Here is a 17,087-nt window from a genome sequence, read left to right as displayed (position 1 = left end):
TGCAGTTCCACCACAGAAAAAACTGAGTATCTTTTTTATTTAACTCTGCAGTCTAGATGTAGCCAAACAGACCTCCTGTACCTTCCAGAACACAAGAATCAAATCACCACCTTAAAAATAGTGATTTTTATTACAAAACAAAAGGTATACTTGATAAAGCATACCTGGTTGCTAGATGTTACAGAGCACCTAAGGAAAACAAATTAAAAACACAGAGAAAATGCTTAGATGGTACATGGGACGGGGAGGCACAGCTCCACACAGAGCAGTTCAAACCAAACCACAAAATAAAGACAGTACCTTGATCGCGACTAGATTCACTTTTTTCCCTTTACTTACTTCCAATCTTTTCCAGGTTCAGTCCACTTCTATGCCCCCAGAATACTGGAGGCATGGTAGTCCTGCCTGGGTTCAAATCATTCTCTCTCTCTCAACTCCTGCTTTTTCTCTCCCCACAAAGAAAGCAGGCAAGGAATCTTATACAATTCAAATTTCAGCACTGCATGCCCATTGGTACTTCTGGCTACCTGAGTTTAACCCCTTAGTCACAGGGTGCTGGTCAGCACTCCTCCTGTCCTTTATACAGGCAGGCTGGTAAGTCTCCTGTCCAGAACCTGCCTCTGGCACACTAACTCCTCCCTTCCCCAACCCTCTGTCTCCCACTCCTGCCCCGCTACTACACATTCACCCATACCCCCTCCCAGATCTGGCACCCCACTCTCCTGCCCAAGATCACATAACCCCTCTTATCCTAGGTCACATCTTAAAACCCTACACCCTAGTTCCCTGCCCTAGGTCACAAATGCTTCCTTCACCCAGACTCCATTCTCCCTCCTGCTCCCCAATCCCTTACCCCAAGCTCCCTTCTGCACCCAACCTCCATCCCAGACTCCGCACCTACTCCATTAATGCCATGGAAGAGTGCAGCCCTTGACCACTTTCTAAAATCTTGGAGTGTCCCCCCCCTCCCGCATCAAAAATTATTGCCCAACCGTGGGCTAAGGACACCAGTCTTACCCATTCTGGCTAATAAGTACTAATGGACCTAACCTCCATGAATATATCTAGTTCTTTTTCGAACCCTGTTAAAAGTCTTGATCTTCACAACATCTTCTGGCAAGGAGTTCCACAGGCTGACTATGGGCAGCATTAAAATAACTTTCTTTTGTTTGTTTTAAACCTGCTACCTATTAATTTCATCTTGCGATCCCCTAGTTCTTATGTTAGAGGAACAAATAACATTTTTTATTCACTTTCTCCATACCTGCCAATTGTATAGACCTCAATCATATCCACCCTTAGTCTCCTCTTTTCTAAGCTGAATAGTCCTAGTCTTTTTAATCTCTTTTCATATGGCACCTGTCCCAAATCCCTAACCAATGCCAATAGATCTTTTTTTGAGATGAGTCTCATTTGAAGACGTGGATTTTGCCCACAAAAGCTCATTTTTTTAAGTTACAGACTAACATGGCTACCCCCTGAGACTTTTAACATATCAACCTTATTTTCCAAAATAAAACAGTTGTAGAGAGATTAAATATATAGTCTTCATTAATGTAGGTATCTTATTCTGGATCCCTTTTGCTTCCAACAAAATGAGGTTGAGGGGTGCGGTATGCTTAAAACTTTAAAGGCCCAACAGTAAGTCAAGCTACACACATTAACACTCAGAAAATGTATATAATGAAAGCAACATTTTCAAAAACTTGATGATGTTAATAACTTAACAGTATTTCAAAAAGCATAACTTATTAGTACTGTACCATAAGGCTCTCTTATATTTCACAATGAACACTTGCAGGCATATATCAAAATGTTTAAAATATATTTTTACCCTAAAAGGATGATCAGTTTCTTATCTAGGAATATTCCCTATGATATCTGATAATGAAAACTAATGGGTATCTCAGGAATGGGCAAGATACATATTGCGGGGTGGATCCAGCCCGATAAGCCACTGGATCCGGTCGCAGACCACCCTGCCAGTACCCTCAGGCACACAGCTGTGACGTTGTGCGATCTTCCTGTTCCCAGCCCAATCTTCAGCTCCTATTGGCTAGAAATAACCAACCAATAGGAACTGACTCCAGCCAATCTCTGAGTGCCTATTGGCTGGAAACAGCCAATAGGAGCTGAGAGATTGGCCTAACTAACAGAGGCAGCGCAAGCCTCTCGCCCTCCCATAGCTGAGAGCCACACAGAGTGAGTAGCCTGCAGTTTTACATGATCTGGAGTAGGATGTTAAAGACTAGTCGGATAGTAATGTCGACTAGTCAACTATGAAATTGAGGCAGCAAGGGCGGAGGGGTACTTCAAAGTGGCAGCTGTACAGCTGATCCTGGGATCAGCTGTGCGGTGGGCTGCCCCTTTAAAACGCTGCCTCTGCGGGTATTCAGAGGGGCAGCCCTGGAGCCTTGGGTCAGCTGGGAACTCCCAGCTGATCCCGGGCTCCCTGTGGCATTTCCCCAGAACCCGGGATCAGCCGCAGAGTCTCCAGCTGACCCTGGGTTCCACACGGACTCCCCAGCTGATTCCGAGTCCTGGGGAAATGCCACGGGGAGCCCGGGCTCCACAGCTGCTCTCTGAATCATGCGGAGCCGGCGTTTTAAAGGGGCAGCCCACCACACAGCTGATCCTGGAATCAGCTGTGCAGCAGCTGCCCCTTTGAAACTGCAGCCTTTGCGTGATTCAGAAGGGAGGCAGGGAAGCCCAGGGTCAGTTGTGCAGCGGGCTGCCCCGTTCAAACGCTGCCTGCACACAATTCAAAGGGGCAGCTGTCGTTGAGCCCCGAGTCAGCTGGAATGGGGAAGTGCCTCAACTAAAATTAACCACATTTTAACATCCTTAATCTGGGGCTGGAGCAGTCAGGGAGCACAGCATGCCTTGGGGTGCTGTAGAGCTGCTGGCCAGGAGATGCTTAGGTAAGTGCCTCTCAGCCAAAGGCTGCCTCTAGCGCCCCTGACCCTGCCACACCCCAACTCCCTCCCCAGGTCACAATCCAAATCCTCTGCACACTCCTGCATCATAATCCATATGTACAACAGGCTAAATTATGATTTTTTAAATGTTATGATTTTTAAAATACAAATTTAAAAAAGCCCATCATTTGGAACCATTGGGTATGTCTAGACTACAGGGTTTTGTCGACAGAAGTTTTGTCGACAAAGAGCGTCTAGACCAGTGGTCCCCAACCTTTAGAGGCTCCCGGGCACCCGGGTGGTGGGGCCACTCACGCGCCGGGCACCCAGGGGCGGGGCCGCGCATCCAGGGGCATGCCAGGGGACGGGGATGCCCTTGCACCCGGCGCCAGCGCTGGCATGTGTCCCATGGCCGGGTCTGAGGCCGCCTGAGCACTTTGTGCTGCTGCACCGGGGCCGGCGCCACTCGAGCGCCGAGCGCCCTAGCACCCGCATGTGCCCCGGGGCTGGGGCCGCCCGAGCGCCGTGCACCGGTGCGTGTCGCGCACCTGGGGCCGGGGCCTCCCGTGCGCCGCACGCTGGGGGTGGCACAGGTTGTCGGTGGGCACGCACAAATGCCCCAGCGGGCGCCATGGCGCCCGCGGGCACTGCGTTGGGGACCACTGGTCTAGACTACATCCAGTTCTGTCGACAAAGCAAGCCACTTTGTCGACATAACAGTGCGGATGCAAAGGACAGTGTAGATACAATAATGCCTTCTATCGACAGAACTCTGTCGACAGAAGGCGTTATTCCTCGCAGAATGAGGTTTACATACGTCGACAAAACTGCTGAGTTTTGTCGACATAACTCAAAGGCAGTGTGGACGCAGGTATAGCGTTGTCGACAAAAGTCCACTTTTGTCGACAAAACCCTGTAGTCTAGACACACCCATATTGACCTCTACATAGGCCACCAGTGCCTTATATTGCTACAGAAGGATCGAATCTTTAGCCCAATTGATAGGTAGGAGCTGTAAGGGATGAAGCATATTTTATGTTCATTGAAATCTTCAGAGAGTGTAGCTGCCGACTTCTAACAAGTGTTTACAGTGCTACTGCAAACTGATTTTTTTCCTTGGAATATTTTAGTGGCTTTCTACACAGACATCACGATGTATAACACAGAACAAATCAACAATACTGGACTGCAGAGTAGCTTTTAAAAACTAACTTGGATTTCTCTCTTTAATCCAGAAAAACAAAGATGCCTTGGCTGCATGTCTCTGACTATTTTACAGCTAAATGGAGAAGATGATATAGAAGGCCAGAAAATTGCTAGGAATAGAAGTCTGCAATATGGTTGACAATCTTGTTTAATTAATCAAACTGTGTTGGCAGTGGATCTTCATAATGAAAGAAAAACAACAACAACATATTGAGCAAACTCATGTAAGATTGTTGGAAAAATAGAGCCTAACTGAAAACACTAACTCATCCTGGATCAAGACCAACTCCCATTTTGTAAACAGACAGAGTTGGCTATATTTGCACCAACAGGTGTGAGATTACAGCAACAGTAATACTCTATGATCATTCCCCCACTACTCCCTCCTCGAAGAGTTAAGCAAACAGGTTTGTTTTTATTTTTAAAGAGTGCTTATATTAATCACGAGCTTTAAGGAGATTAGATGTCTAAAAATACCCCATTCACATTAAATACTTTTTGAATAAAGAATAAATCTGTACAATTCAGTTATAAGGTTAGTACAAATTTTGAAGCCTTCTTAAAACTAAGTAATCTATTTTTGTAGTTTAGCAACTGTTTTGTGGGTTTTTTCTTTTTTCTGTTGTCTAAAAATAAATCACTTGTTCTAATCTCAAAGGTTTCGCAGATACATGCCACTCATTCAATTTATTAAAAGCCAAATGACCATTCAGGAGAAAACAATAGACCTCTAAGTAGCCCTCTAACTTAAGAAAACAGATAATATAGAGAGGAGACAATACTAAGCATTTTCTGATACAGTAATTAGTCCTCTGGAAAGAAGTCAACTCCTCTGTTCTCTGGACTTAGTCTGTAGACAGGCTGGTCAATTCTTCTGAGCACAAAGTCCCCTGCTGGTGCTGGTATGAATCTGTCTTATGTTCTCTCTCGCAGTCCCCTGTTCATCATCCATATTTCCTACTTAACCTCCCATCTCTTCCTCTCTTCTGCCAGCACTGTCTTCCCATCTTTTTTTCCTCACCATCTCATCTTGTACCTGTTTCTTCTCCTCTTTCCCCTGTATAGCAAACCTGTTATCCAACTAGTTTTCTTCCTTTGTTTTGTCCTCATGATCACATTCTTCCACAGATCAAAATACGTAGTGTTGCCAGGTGTCCGGTTTTCTACTGGACAGTCCGGTATTTGCACCATCTGTCCGGTAGAAAAATTCAGAAAATACCGGACATGTGCAATGTTCGGTATTTTCTGAATTCCCAGCTGGGTGCCGGACAGAATCCTGGCGGGGGCGTGACTGGGAGGCGGGGCTACGACTGGCACTAGAAGCCTCTGGTCATGTGCAAAAGCCGGGGACTGGGACTCCCAGCCACTCCTCCCGCCCGACTTTTGCACACAACCAGAGGCTCCCAGCATCAATCGCAGCCCTGCCTCCCAGCTGGGAGCCTCTGGCTATGTGCAGAAGCTAGGTGGGGGGAGTGACTCCCAGCCCCTCGCCCCGCCCCCACCCAGCTTCTATGAGCAACTCAAGGGAGTGCCTGCCAGGGGCGCGGCCCCTTAGACTCTGGCTGTGGCCAGTGGCTGCACCCTTCCCCCCCGGCAAGCTCCACTTCCCACCCTTCCTCCTGTCCAGCCCTGTGCCCCAGACCCTCCCCAGCTCTGCTTCCCGGCCCCCCTTCCTCCCCCATTCCTCCTGGCCAGCCCCACGCCCTGTCCCCACCTTCCTCCCGGCTAGCTCGGCGGCCCCCGGACTCCCTCCCCCCCCCCCCCCCCAGCCCATGATCAAGTGTGTCCGTTTTTTTGGCAGGGTCTACCTGGCAACCCTACTCTTACATCATATACCTTCAAATGCCCATATGAATTCCACTATAGTTTTGAGTTGACTGTCTAATATTTCTCTGCCATGAGCTCTATTTAGCAACATTTCAAACATAAATAGCTCCATCAGATGCTCCCCCAACATGGAAGAACATCCAACAGCTTCTGTATCCAACCATCTTCCTTGTCTCTTCTCTTTCTCGGGTCACTTTTACTGCTGTCACAGTAGCCACTGCTGTCTTCGCTTCCTAGATCCTAATCCCATAAAAATAGAAAGGGAAAGGAAGAAATCCCCCCCCCCCAAAGTTCCACCTACCAACTCCTACTGAAGTTCCACTGTTTAGGTTTAGATTGGCTACCGCTCTGCCAGCCCCTGAAAAATCCAGGGAAAATGAAAAGCCATCCAATCCTGATCACCATCTGCTCCATAGCTTTGGGTCATCCCCAAGTCCTCTGGGAAATGACCTTCTGGCCACTCCACAGTAAGAGATTTTAGCCAATGGGAAAATCCTTCCCTCTCCTCCACCCAGCTGGGCAAGTGAAAGGAAGAGCTTCATCAGGCTATCAACTACCCCGCTCCACTAGGGGACTCACCCCTCAGCCAAGAAGATATCTCTGCCAGGGGAAAGATATCTCTGCCAGGGGAAACACCTACTTTACTTTTGTCTGGGGCGAGCAGAATTCGTGTCACCCTTCCACAAAGGCTCTGCTTCCTACTGTAAGGGAGCCCAGGCTTGTGCTATACCAGTGGTCCCCAACCTTTCAAGGTTGCCGGGCGCCAGGGGGCGGGGCCGTTCGCCCACCGGGCGCCAGGGGGCGGGGCCATTCGCGCGCCAGGGGGTGGGGACACTTGCGCCCCGGGGGCGGCTCCCCCCCATAGCCGCATGCCCGGGGGCGGCCCCCCCCCCATAGCTGCATGCCCGGGGCTGGCGCTCCCCCCGCCATGCGCCGCGCGCCCGGGGCCGGCACTCCCCCCGCCATGTGCCGCGCACCCGGGGCCAGCGCTCCCCCCGCCCAGCGCCGCGCGCCCGGGGCCGGCGCTCCCCCCGCCCAGCGCCGCGCGCCCGGGGCCGGCGCTCCCCCCGCCCAGCGCCGCGCGCCCGGGGCCGGCGCTCCCCCCGCCCAGCGCCGCGCGCCCAGGGCCGGCGCTCCCCCCCGCCATGCGCCTCGTGCCAGGCCAGCCCCGAGCACCTGGCGGGCGCATGGAAATGCCCCCGCGGGCACCGTTTTGGGGACCACGGTGCTATACCCTTCTGTTCAACCAGATATAGAGCCCCATCCTTATCTAAATATTATTTAACCTGTTCTTTCGTTATTTTGGCTTGCATTTCTTCCCACTTGTTAATATTACTTGTGTTCAGTATCTGGCTACCACAAACCTACTTAGTGAGCACTGAAGCAAAGTAAGTATTGAATACCTCCTCTGTCTTGATGACATCAGTTATTAACTTTTCTTCCACACAAAGTACAGGATCTACAATTTCCTTTGTCTTTTTCTTGCTATTCATGTCTTTAAGGAACCTATTGCCTTTTATGCTCTTTGTTAGGAGTAACTCATATTGAGCTTTAGCATTTCTGATTCTGTTCCTACATGCTTGTGGTATCCTTGTATTCTTCTTAGCAATTTGTTCATATTTCCACTTTTTGTAAGACTCCTTTTTTATTTTCAGATCATCAAAAGAGCTCCTCATGTATACATATTGTCTTACTATTCTTCCTATCCTTGTTTTGCAGTGGTACAGTTTGCAGTTGTGCTTTAATAACAATATCTTCCTAAAAAACTGCCAGCACTTTTTCTCTCGCATTTTCTTCCCATGGAACCTTTGTTAAAATCTGGTTTTTTGCAGTCTGTTGTCCTTATTCTGCTGCTCTCATTCCCTCCTTGCCTTGGAATAATAAAATCCATCATATTTCATGATTACTTTCACCCAAATTGCCTGGTACTTTCAAATTTGCTACCAACTCATCCTGATTGGCTAGAATCAAGCCTAAAACAGCCTGTCCTCAACCTTCTGGAACAAAAAGTTGTTTCCAGTACATTCATGGAACTTATTGGATATGTTGTATTTTTCCATATTACGTTTTCCAAACAGATGTTGAGGTAGTTGAAGTCCCCCATATCCCCAATACTGGTGGTAATTTCTGTTATTTTTTCATAGAAACACTTCGACCACCACCTTCTCCTTATTTGGTAGTCTGTAGTAGACACATCTGTTTCTTATGTCATTCTTAAATTTTAAAATTTATTAACTTTGCTGGTCCATTTTGGTACTAAAGAAATCTGAGCTTGGACATTCTAGATGGTAGGAGGGATAGCTCAGTGGTTTGAGCATTGGCCTACTAAACCCTAGGTTGTGAGTTCAATACTTATGGAGGCCATTTAGGGAATTGGGGCAAAAATTTGTCAGGGATGGTACTTGGTCCTGCTGTGAAGGCAGGGGACTGGATTTGACCTTTCAAGGTCCCTTCCAGTTCTAGGAGATAGAAGGATCTAAAATTAATGGAGATTGCCTATTAACATTTTTATTATGTCCAATACTGATTAGTTCAATTGATATATTCATTTGTCTGAGAAGAGAAGAGTTCACCCCTCTTCTTCCAACTGATTATACTATAGATCATGTGGAATGTTATGTGGTGGGGCTACTTTTCTTATACAGTAGAAGTCTTCCCTGGAGTCATTTCTTCTCCCTCTTTTCCATTTTACTCTATTGTATTAGTCCTCTTATTCTTGTTTCCAACAGAATGGCCTCTGAAGGACTATGTGACCTTCAGTATGGTTTGAATTCCCTTTTATGCTGCTTTGTCCATTAGTTCAAACAAAGTTTCCTTCCTTGACATTTCGATGCTGCTAGGAACTGCTTTGTTTTGGTGTCAAGTTTCTATGAACAACAATCTATGTCTGTGTTGCTAGCCATAGCAGAGAAATTAAAGAGATTTAAAGAGACATCTCAGTTAAATAATGCAACCAGGGAACTTTCTGAAAGCTTGCTTTCAACCTCTGAAAATTATTTTTAACTTTCTAAACGAAGAGACTTGACAAGTATTTCCATGCCAAAAATCACTGAAATGAGGTGGGAGGCTGGTATAAAAGTCCTTACTACACCTGAAGCTACCTTGTAACTCCTCAGGCATGAATCTATTCACTTGATTGTTCCTGACACTAATGAAATATTAGCCCACCAACTTCAGAGCCTTGTTTTTGCTAAGTGATGTATAGAGGACTATAATGAACCAATTATAAACCACAGAGAAAATACTGTCTCATTTCCGATCACTTAACATTGAACCTCTTTCTTTGAAGAATTTGGAACAACTTGGTGCATTCATTTATTCTCAATACATCTTTGGAAGATTATCATAGCAATCATACAAGCTAGACTAATTCATTTTTTAAATGAAAACTTGAATTCTGCAGAAATTGATGCTGTTCACTTGTGCAATATTCTTATTCACTGTGAGCAAGCAGATTTTTCAAATCCTGAGATGGAGACAAAAGTAACTAAGGAATTACCATTGAGAACCAGGACTATTGGTCTGCTTGTTGGACATGAACTTTGTTTACTCCCATAGAATTGTTCCTTGTTTGATCCCCTTATCAGAACATACAGGATTTACCAGCAACAGCCTTTTCCCCGCCTCAAATCTCCCACCATTGCTATTGTGATGACAACAGTTGTACCTGGGGGCTGTAACAGATAACTCCCATGATCTGTGAATTAGACACAGATGGGGATGCCTAACACACACTGACTAATGGGTTATGCTACTAGTGATTCAGCTCATATGACAGTAGTAATATTGGAAGTGCTGATGCAGAAAAAGTGTCTGTGTCTGCTTGTCTTTTTTCATCATGTCATCTAGATATATTCTGAAGAGTGTTAGAAAATACAATGGCTGAAAACAACAGTAGGAACCAGAACCCTATCTACACTAGCATTCTGTTAATAAACCTTCAGTGGAGCTGACTCAAGTCCTAAATCAACTCCTACCCAGTATATCTTGAATTCCAAAATACAGAGGACTAATTAGCAAGTCCCCACAAAGAGGAGCATTTGACTAAAAGACACTGGTTGTAGGTTGCTTGTGAAGATTGGACTCAAAGGCCCTTTACCACAACATTGTTGTGCACTGGAACACTGGCATCTTGCCATGGTTTTGGACAAGAAGAGGGAAGAAACACAAAGCTGGTGGTGCAGTCAAAAGGCTGAAGGTGTGATCAAAAGCCACAGTTGGTGAGGCTTGGTGGTAGTAATATGGAAGAACTACTGCACTGTCCTCTTCCCACATTAGGTTTGGGAAGAGAAGTGGAAATATACTAGCAATGATAACAAAAGTGCAGATGACATACCATATCAATTTTGAGGGTGGGTAGGGGAGGGGGAGAAATGTACCAAAGGCGAAAAAGTGGCCAAAACTCTCTAAATTTCTTAAAGGGACATCACCTTAAAATCTAATCAACTTTTTGTTTGGTTGGGTGTTTTTGTGTGTGTGTCATGTTGTGTTGTTGTTTTAAAGGTTAAAAGTCATATCAGATACTGTGCCAACCTCCAACTGTGTGTGTCAACTTCTATAGCTTTGCAGTCACAGCTTCCTATTTTAAAAATGTTCCTTTCTCCTCTACGTCTGTGTGAAATAGCCACATAAATGGAAATGTACTAACAAAAAGGGAAAAAGGTGTAATGGAGTATACAGAACAACATAAACTAGAAGACAAATGTGACTTAAGTTAATCACGTCTGTTTAATATTACTTGAAACAGTACCTCATGATTGATGACAGTCCAGCCACCAGATGAATCACTGTCACTAGAATTTTCAGACATTTTCAAAGTAGCTGCAAGGGAAAGTAAATCATGTTAGCGTGCAATATACATCATTATGTTTTATTTCTAAAAAGAACAATAAAAAGTATCCAGGTTAGAAAAGCACGGATCACAAGGCTTTACAATTTACAGAGTTGGAATAAATTGAAATAAAAAGAGGTCTGTTTGAAGAAAAGAGTATATTTTTATATTTAAATATTTAAAGCTATAATTCTTGTAAAGTTAAAAAAATATTAAGCTTATGGACTTTTTACTTGGATTTTACAAGATGGGCAATGTTTTCCTCCTTGCAATGAATTTGGACCTCCTGGCTACACACTCCTATTATCCATCCAAAATGCTCAAAATATGATGAAAACAAACTGCAATTATGTAATATACACCATGAATATTTGTAACAGACAATTTTTAACGTTGCTAAACTACAGTCTAAGTTTCTAAGCACCCAAAAGACTGAAAAATGAAAACTGTCATCAGTTCTTCATTTAGAAAGATCTAATCTACTTTATAAACAATGTACACTTTTACAAACTTTTAAAATATTTCACATGAATCAGAAAATTATATTAACCATCCAGCAGAATGGATGAGTGAACTTACAGGTTACCAAGATTAAATAAAACATTTACAAAGTGATGATTAAATAGATAGCTCAAGAAATGAGTTATTACACTTTGTTTCATAAATACACATTATTTGCTAGTTCAAAATGTTCCTGAGTGCAAAAGTAATAACTCATGTAAACACATTTACTTCAATTATAACCATGCTGCATGTATCCCTTTCTATATATTTAACCATATTTACAAGATATGAACTCAACATGAAACAGAACTCTTTTCAAAGATAAATGTCAAAGTCACTTCAAATACAGAGGATTAAAAATTCTTTACAATTAACAATTCAGATATCAATTTAGAATACCAAAAAAAAAAACCCTAAATTTTGGTCCATTTTAAAGAAAGGAAATTTACCTATCACAACCTTCATGATTTAAATATATATTCAGAAAAATATTAGCCAATGCTTTGCTAACATATTTGGATCACCCATAGGCCTTATTTAAAAAAAATTAAAACCAATGGAAAGTGTCTCATTAAAATGAATAATATTTGGTTCAAGTGCAAGAAGGCTACCAGATAGGTTTTGAGGGCTTCTCTACATGGAGGTTTTAAACTGGATTAAATCACTAGTCTGTTTAAAAAAAAAATCAACCACTATGAACACACAAACAGCACTAATTACGGTGCACTAACTCCACATTTACTGTAAAACCTAGAATTCTCTTTCTAGAAGCAAGTTTGCTGCAAAATTGAGTTTGGTTTATTGTTCGTATGCACATAATGGTGCTGTACATTACTCTGATTACTTTGTCAGGACTCTACTAGTAATCCCACTGTTCTGTGGGTAACCATCACGGACCTGCTTAATTCTATGCCCTTCCTTGCTCTGGTATAAAGGTGGCTGGCTGCCCTCCCCCATTTAAAAACTGGAGAGGCATCAGGTTTTGGTCACTGAACTGTGGCAATGTTAATCAAGAAATCCTACAACATGATTTGTGCAGTAGCATGGAAACATGCAAACACCCTAGATCTCATCACCAAATGTGAAGAACAGTTGCTGCTGAAAGTTCTAGTGGTCAGCCATGGGAATAAAAATCTTTTGTAGACATAGCTAAAGAGATGACCATAGGATCCACAACCAGGGTGCCAAACAATACAAGAACAAGAATGAACAACAGTTCATGTGAATATAGGTTATAATCAGGAATTTGAGGAAATGGTCCAGGATAAGGATGTAAGGGAGTAGTCGAGTAGTCAACTAACTAAGCCTAGGCTTATCTGTATCTGAGGCAGCAAGGGGGAAGAGGGGGAGCAGGAGCTGGTGCTGCCTGCCCCCACCACCTGTGCTGGTGCCTCTATCAAAGGCAGCAGCATGGGGGGCAGAGGAGGACAAGGGAGGCTGCCATGAAGCAGCCTCTGCCCGTGGTAGGCCCAGGCTGCTCCCTGTCTGCGCTGCTGCCAGAGTAGCCCCTGCTCACAGCTCTGCTGCTCTAGCAGCAGCCCCTGTCCACGGGAGGAGGTGGAACTCCAACTCCCCGCTGGAACCCCACACAGATGTGGGCTACTGGAACTGGTGCGAGCTGGGACTGAGCAAGCCCGACTCAGTCCCGGCTCAAACCAGGTCCAGAACTTATCACCACTGCAGCTCTGCAATTTAAATGTAGTAAGAGCTGAGCATGCAGGCAGCCCAGCTCCAACTACATTTAAACTGCAAAGCTGCAGCAGCGGGTAGCTCCTGGACCCGGCACAAGCCAAGACTGAGGCTTCCTCCTTTATCGACTAATCAGGTAGTTGATAGAAATTCTATCAACTACACGATTAGCTAATTATTCACTCCCTAACATCCCTGGTCTAGGAATATTTGAGGAGAGAGACAGTATTTTGCACTATTACACAACCACCCAATCAGCAAGGTTGTGAAAGTTGCAGATTGCTCTCCTCCACGCTCCCAAGGAGGACCAGCAGGAGGTCACTGGAGAATGAACACTAGGAGATCTGTGAAGAGCTGTCCCCTGAAAGCCGGGATCTCTTCAGTACTCAGAACCCTGACACTGGCTACGCAGGTACCCAATTCAATTCTTAACAGAAACTAAGGCCAGGACTGAGAGGGTAAATTCTTTCAAGATACCTTTGGCATGTAAGTTCCTATCTTTACAATTATTATTGCCGTGCTATACTTCTGTGCTAGCTTTTCTCCAAGCTCTTCAGTAGATGCAGCCATTGTAGGCAGATGAGTGCTAGGATCTTAACAAACCTCCAGCTCCCACCCCTACTCTTCTCATCATCTACACACTGTAATGTAGAGTCAGGACAGCCTAAAGAGGATGGAGAGGGTATTAGTATCTGCTCTTCCCCAGGCGCCCCCCACTAATTTTTCTGACACCATATAAGTGCAACCAAAGCACAGCAAAACTGCGAAGCCAGGCTGGGAACATTATTCCCAAATACCACCACTACCATCCAGCACATAGAGCCTTCAAGCCACAACAACAAAGCCAAACAGCATAGAATACTAGAACTGTAAGAGACCTTGAGACATCAAGTCTAGTTCCCTGCCCTCATGGCAGGACCAAGCACCATCTATATCATCTCTGACAGATATTTATCTAACCAGCTCTTAAATATCTCCAGTGATAGAGATTCCACAATCCCCCTAGGCAGTTTATTCCAGTGTTTAACCATCCTGACAGTTATGAAGTTTTTCCTAATGTCCAATCTAAATCTCCCCTGCTATAATTTAAACCCATTCCTTCTTGTCCTATCATCAGAGAACAAAGAGAACTATTTTTCTCCCTCTTTCTTAATGCCCTTTTAGATACTTGAAAACTGCTATTGTGTCCCCTCTCAGTCTTCTCTTTTCTAAACTAAACAAGCCCAATTCTTTTAGTCTTCCCTCATAGGTCATGTTTTCTAGACCTGTAATCATTTGTGTTGCTCTTCTCCAATTTTCCCATATCTTTCTTCAACTGTGGTGCTCAGAACTGGATACAATACTCCAACTTAGGCCTAATCAATGCAGAGTAGAGTAGAAGAATGACTTCTCATGTCTTGCTCACAACACTCCTGTTAATGCATCCCAGAATCATGTTTGCCTTTTTTTTCCCCAATAGTGTCACACTGTTGACTCCTATTAGCTTGTGGTCAAAAGCTTCTGGACAAAAATTTCAATACAGTCCTCTTCATTGTACTAGATGTGAAGAATCTTAGAGAAGGAAAATCAGAAATACATAGGAAAAAAATGCTATCGTAGTCTCTCTGCAATATAAACAATAATCCACTGTGGGTTTTTCCTATTCCCACAATCATAGGACCTACAATGGCTAGATTCTCAAGGACAAGGCCTTAAGTACATCAACATCTTAGTGGACGGATAAACTGAATGGGGAAAATTCAGGATGCAATATTTGCAGAGCACACTGCACAGCCACGAAGAAAAACAAAAATAGCAAATAGAGGGAAAATGACAGGGAGCTGTCCAGAGAGATTATGGAATGGAGCAAGATAGTGTGGCAGTTGCAGGGACAGTGTTGTCATGCCAAAAGACAAGAGTGGAAAGTACAGGGAGATACAGAGGCAAGACAAAGCCAGTGTTGCTGTTAGGTCAGCAGGCAATGCAAAATGCAAATCAGGACCCAGCCACGTTATGCAACCCCTGGACAAAACAGGCTATTAGGAACAAGTAACTCCTCCCTGCTGTATCAATGCAGAATTGCTTCCAGAGACCATTTCCTTCATAAACCAAAATTCAGGGCAGTGAAAACAGTTGCCGCTGAGATTTCATCTCTTGTGGGCCCCCTAATGCTTCCGCACAGTCATTCTGTCCATTGAATGGTTCAAGGAGCTATCCTGGGCCGAGAACTTTGGGAGCCCCTCAGCCTCAAGGGATTACCATGCCTGACCCTGGCAGTAAGGGCCACGCCCATACCTGCACTCATCAGTGGGAGCAGGAGCTACAGAAGCAGAACCACCAAGCATCCTGCTCCGCTCCGCTCCACCATTTCCCAGCCAGATAACTTCACTTCACCATAGCAATGGGCAGCAGAGCAACTTGGCCTCAGCCCACAACCCTCCCCTGGGAGATGGCTGGGAGTTGGGCTCAAGGAAGCACAGTGGGCTGGGCATGGATCATTCCACTTCCTGCCTCTCCGGTGAGTGCAGAGGGAGGCCAACCCCTGCTGAAGGGCCTACACCTAGGGCTGCCAGGTGTACGGTATTGTACCAGACAGTCCGGTATTTGTGCGCTCTGTCCAGTAAAAAAAATAATTCAGAAAATACCGGATATGTGCAATATCTGGTATTTTCTGATCTTTCTGGCTGTGCACAGGACAGAAGCCTGGCGTGGGCGGGGGGAGTGGCTGGGAGTCCGAGCTGGGAGGCGGGACCACAACTGCCACCAGGAGCCCTCAGTCGGTTGAGTGTGAGGAGGAGGGGAAGCCTCCTCCTCGCTCGTGCGGCGCCAGGAGCCTGCACTGGAGAAGCAGCAAGTGCCCAGGTCAGTCCCGCTTCCTGCCGGCTGATTTGCTCACCCCGCCCCCTTCCCGGCTGGCTGGCCAGTTCTCCCCCACTTCCCCTCCTGATCTTCTCCAGCCAGCCCCTCTGCACTCCCCCCAGCTCTGCTTCCCGCCGGCCCATTCCTCTTCCTGATCTCCCCTAGCCAGCGCCACTGCACCCCCCCTTCCTCCTGGCTACCCTCACAGCCCCTGATCCTCCCAGCTATGCTTCCCTCCCCCCCTTACTCCCGGCCAGCCCCGCCCCTCCCCCTCCCCCAATATCCTGCGTCCAGCCCCATTCTGCCCGACCCCCGCTCAGGACTAGTCCTGCTTCCCATTGTCCCCCTCATCTCCCCTGGCCAGCCCTGTTCATCCCCCCCCCTTCCTGGCTAGCACCGTTTCCTTTCTGGCCGGTCCTCTCCCCCCATGAAGCGTGTCCGTTTTTTGGGGTTTTTTTTAATTGACTACCTGGTAACCCCTAGCAGTGGTCCAGGTTCTTGGAGTCAGATTTTTTTTTTTTTTTTTGCTCAACAACTTTGGTCCCCCCCCCATCCTTTTTTTTTTCCCCTCCCCCTTCAACAAAATTTTTTCACGGTGGGTTTTTTTTGGGTGGGGGGAAGGGGAAGTGTTCAGTATTTTTGTTTCAGCCATCTGGCAACCCTACCAACACCCTCCAAATAATAGCTGAGGTTCTGTCACTCGGGACGTGGCTTGAAGGAAGCAGTGGAGTGGGGACAAAGGAGGGCAGAGCAGGGGCAGGGCCTGAGGTGGAGGGGGAAGCTGTCCCAGACCCCACTGTCCCCTAAAGGATGGCAACTCCAGAAATAAAGGAAGTACTACTTCACACAATGCACAGTGAACCTGTGGAACTCATTGTCAGGGGATGTTGTGTCTAGAAATATTAAATACTGGTTAATGGAATAGTCGAGTAACCTTATGAATTCTTATCAGTTAGTCAACTATTCTATAGTCCCTAGGGGTGGGGCCGGCAGACAATGCACTCCGGCCTCATTCCCTGAGAGCCCCCTGCCACTCTGCACTGCTGCCGCTGTATCAGAGACAGCAGTGCTGGGTGCCAAGCAGGAGCTGGTCCATGATGGGAGCCAGTTTAAAACTGACTGAAAAAAAAAAATGGGTTGTTCTTATTAAACAATACATTAAACCGCAATCTGTTATCTACAAAAGCGATGAGGAGTCATGTGGTACCTTATAGGCCAAAAGATTTATTGGAGCATAAGCTTTCATGGGGAAAGACCCACTACAGATGCATGTA

At 45.7% G+C, this 17,087-nt stretch overlaps 1 protein-coding gene across 13 annotated transcripts in view; it reads right to left on the bottom strand.

Annotated features, from left to right (window-relative positions):
* Positions 1-17,087, bottom strand: part of CCPG1 (cell cycle progression 1) — a 98,648-nt gene that overhangs the window by 54,557 nt on the left and 27,004 nt on the right. For all 13 annotated transcript variants that reach the window (XM_075897274.2, XM_075897278.2, XM_075897279.2 and 10 more), the window contains exon 2: positions 10,702-10,772. In XM_075897274.2, the coding sequence (XP_075753389.1) occupies positions 10,702-10,761 (60 nt within the window). In that variant the 5' untranslated portion in view covers positions 10,762-10,772. The remainder of the gene's footprint in view (positions 1-10,701; positions 10,773-17,087) is intronic.

Source organism: Pelodiscus sinensis, chromosome 14 (assembly GCF_052426305.1).
Source record: "Pelodiscus sinensis isolate ZL-2025 chromosome 14, ASM5242630v1, whole genome shotgun sequence".
Taxonomy (NCBI): Eukaryota; Metazoa; Chordata; order Testudines; family Trionychidae; genus Pelodiscus; species Pelodiscus sinensis.
This window is presented reverse-complemented; position numbering and strand designations above follow the sequence as displayed.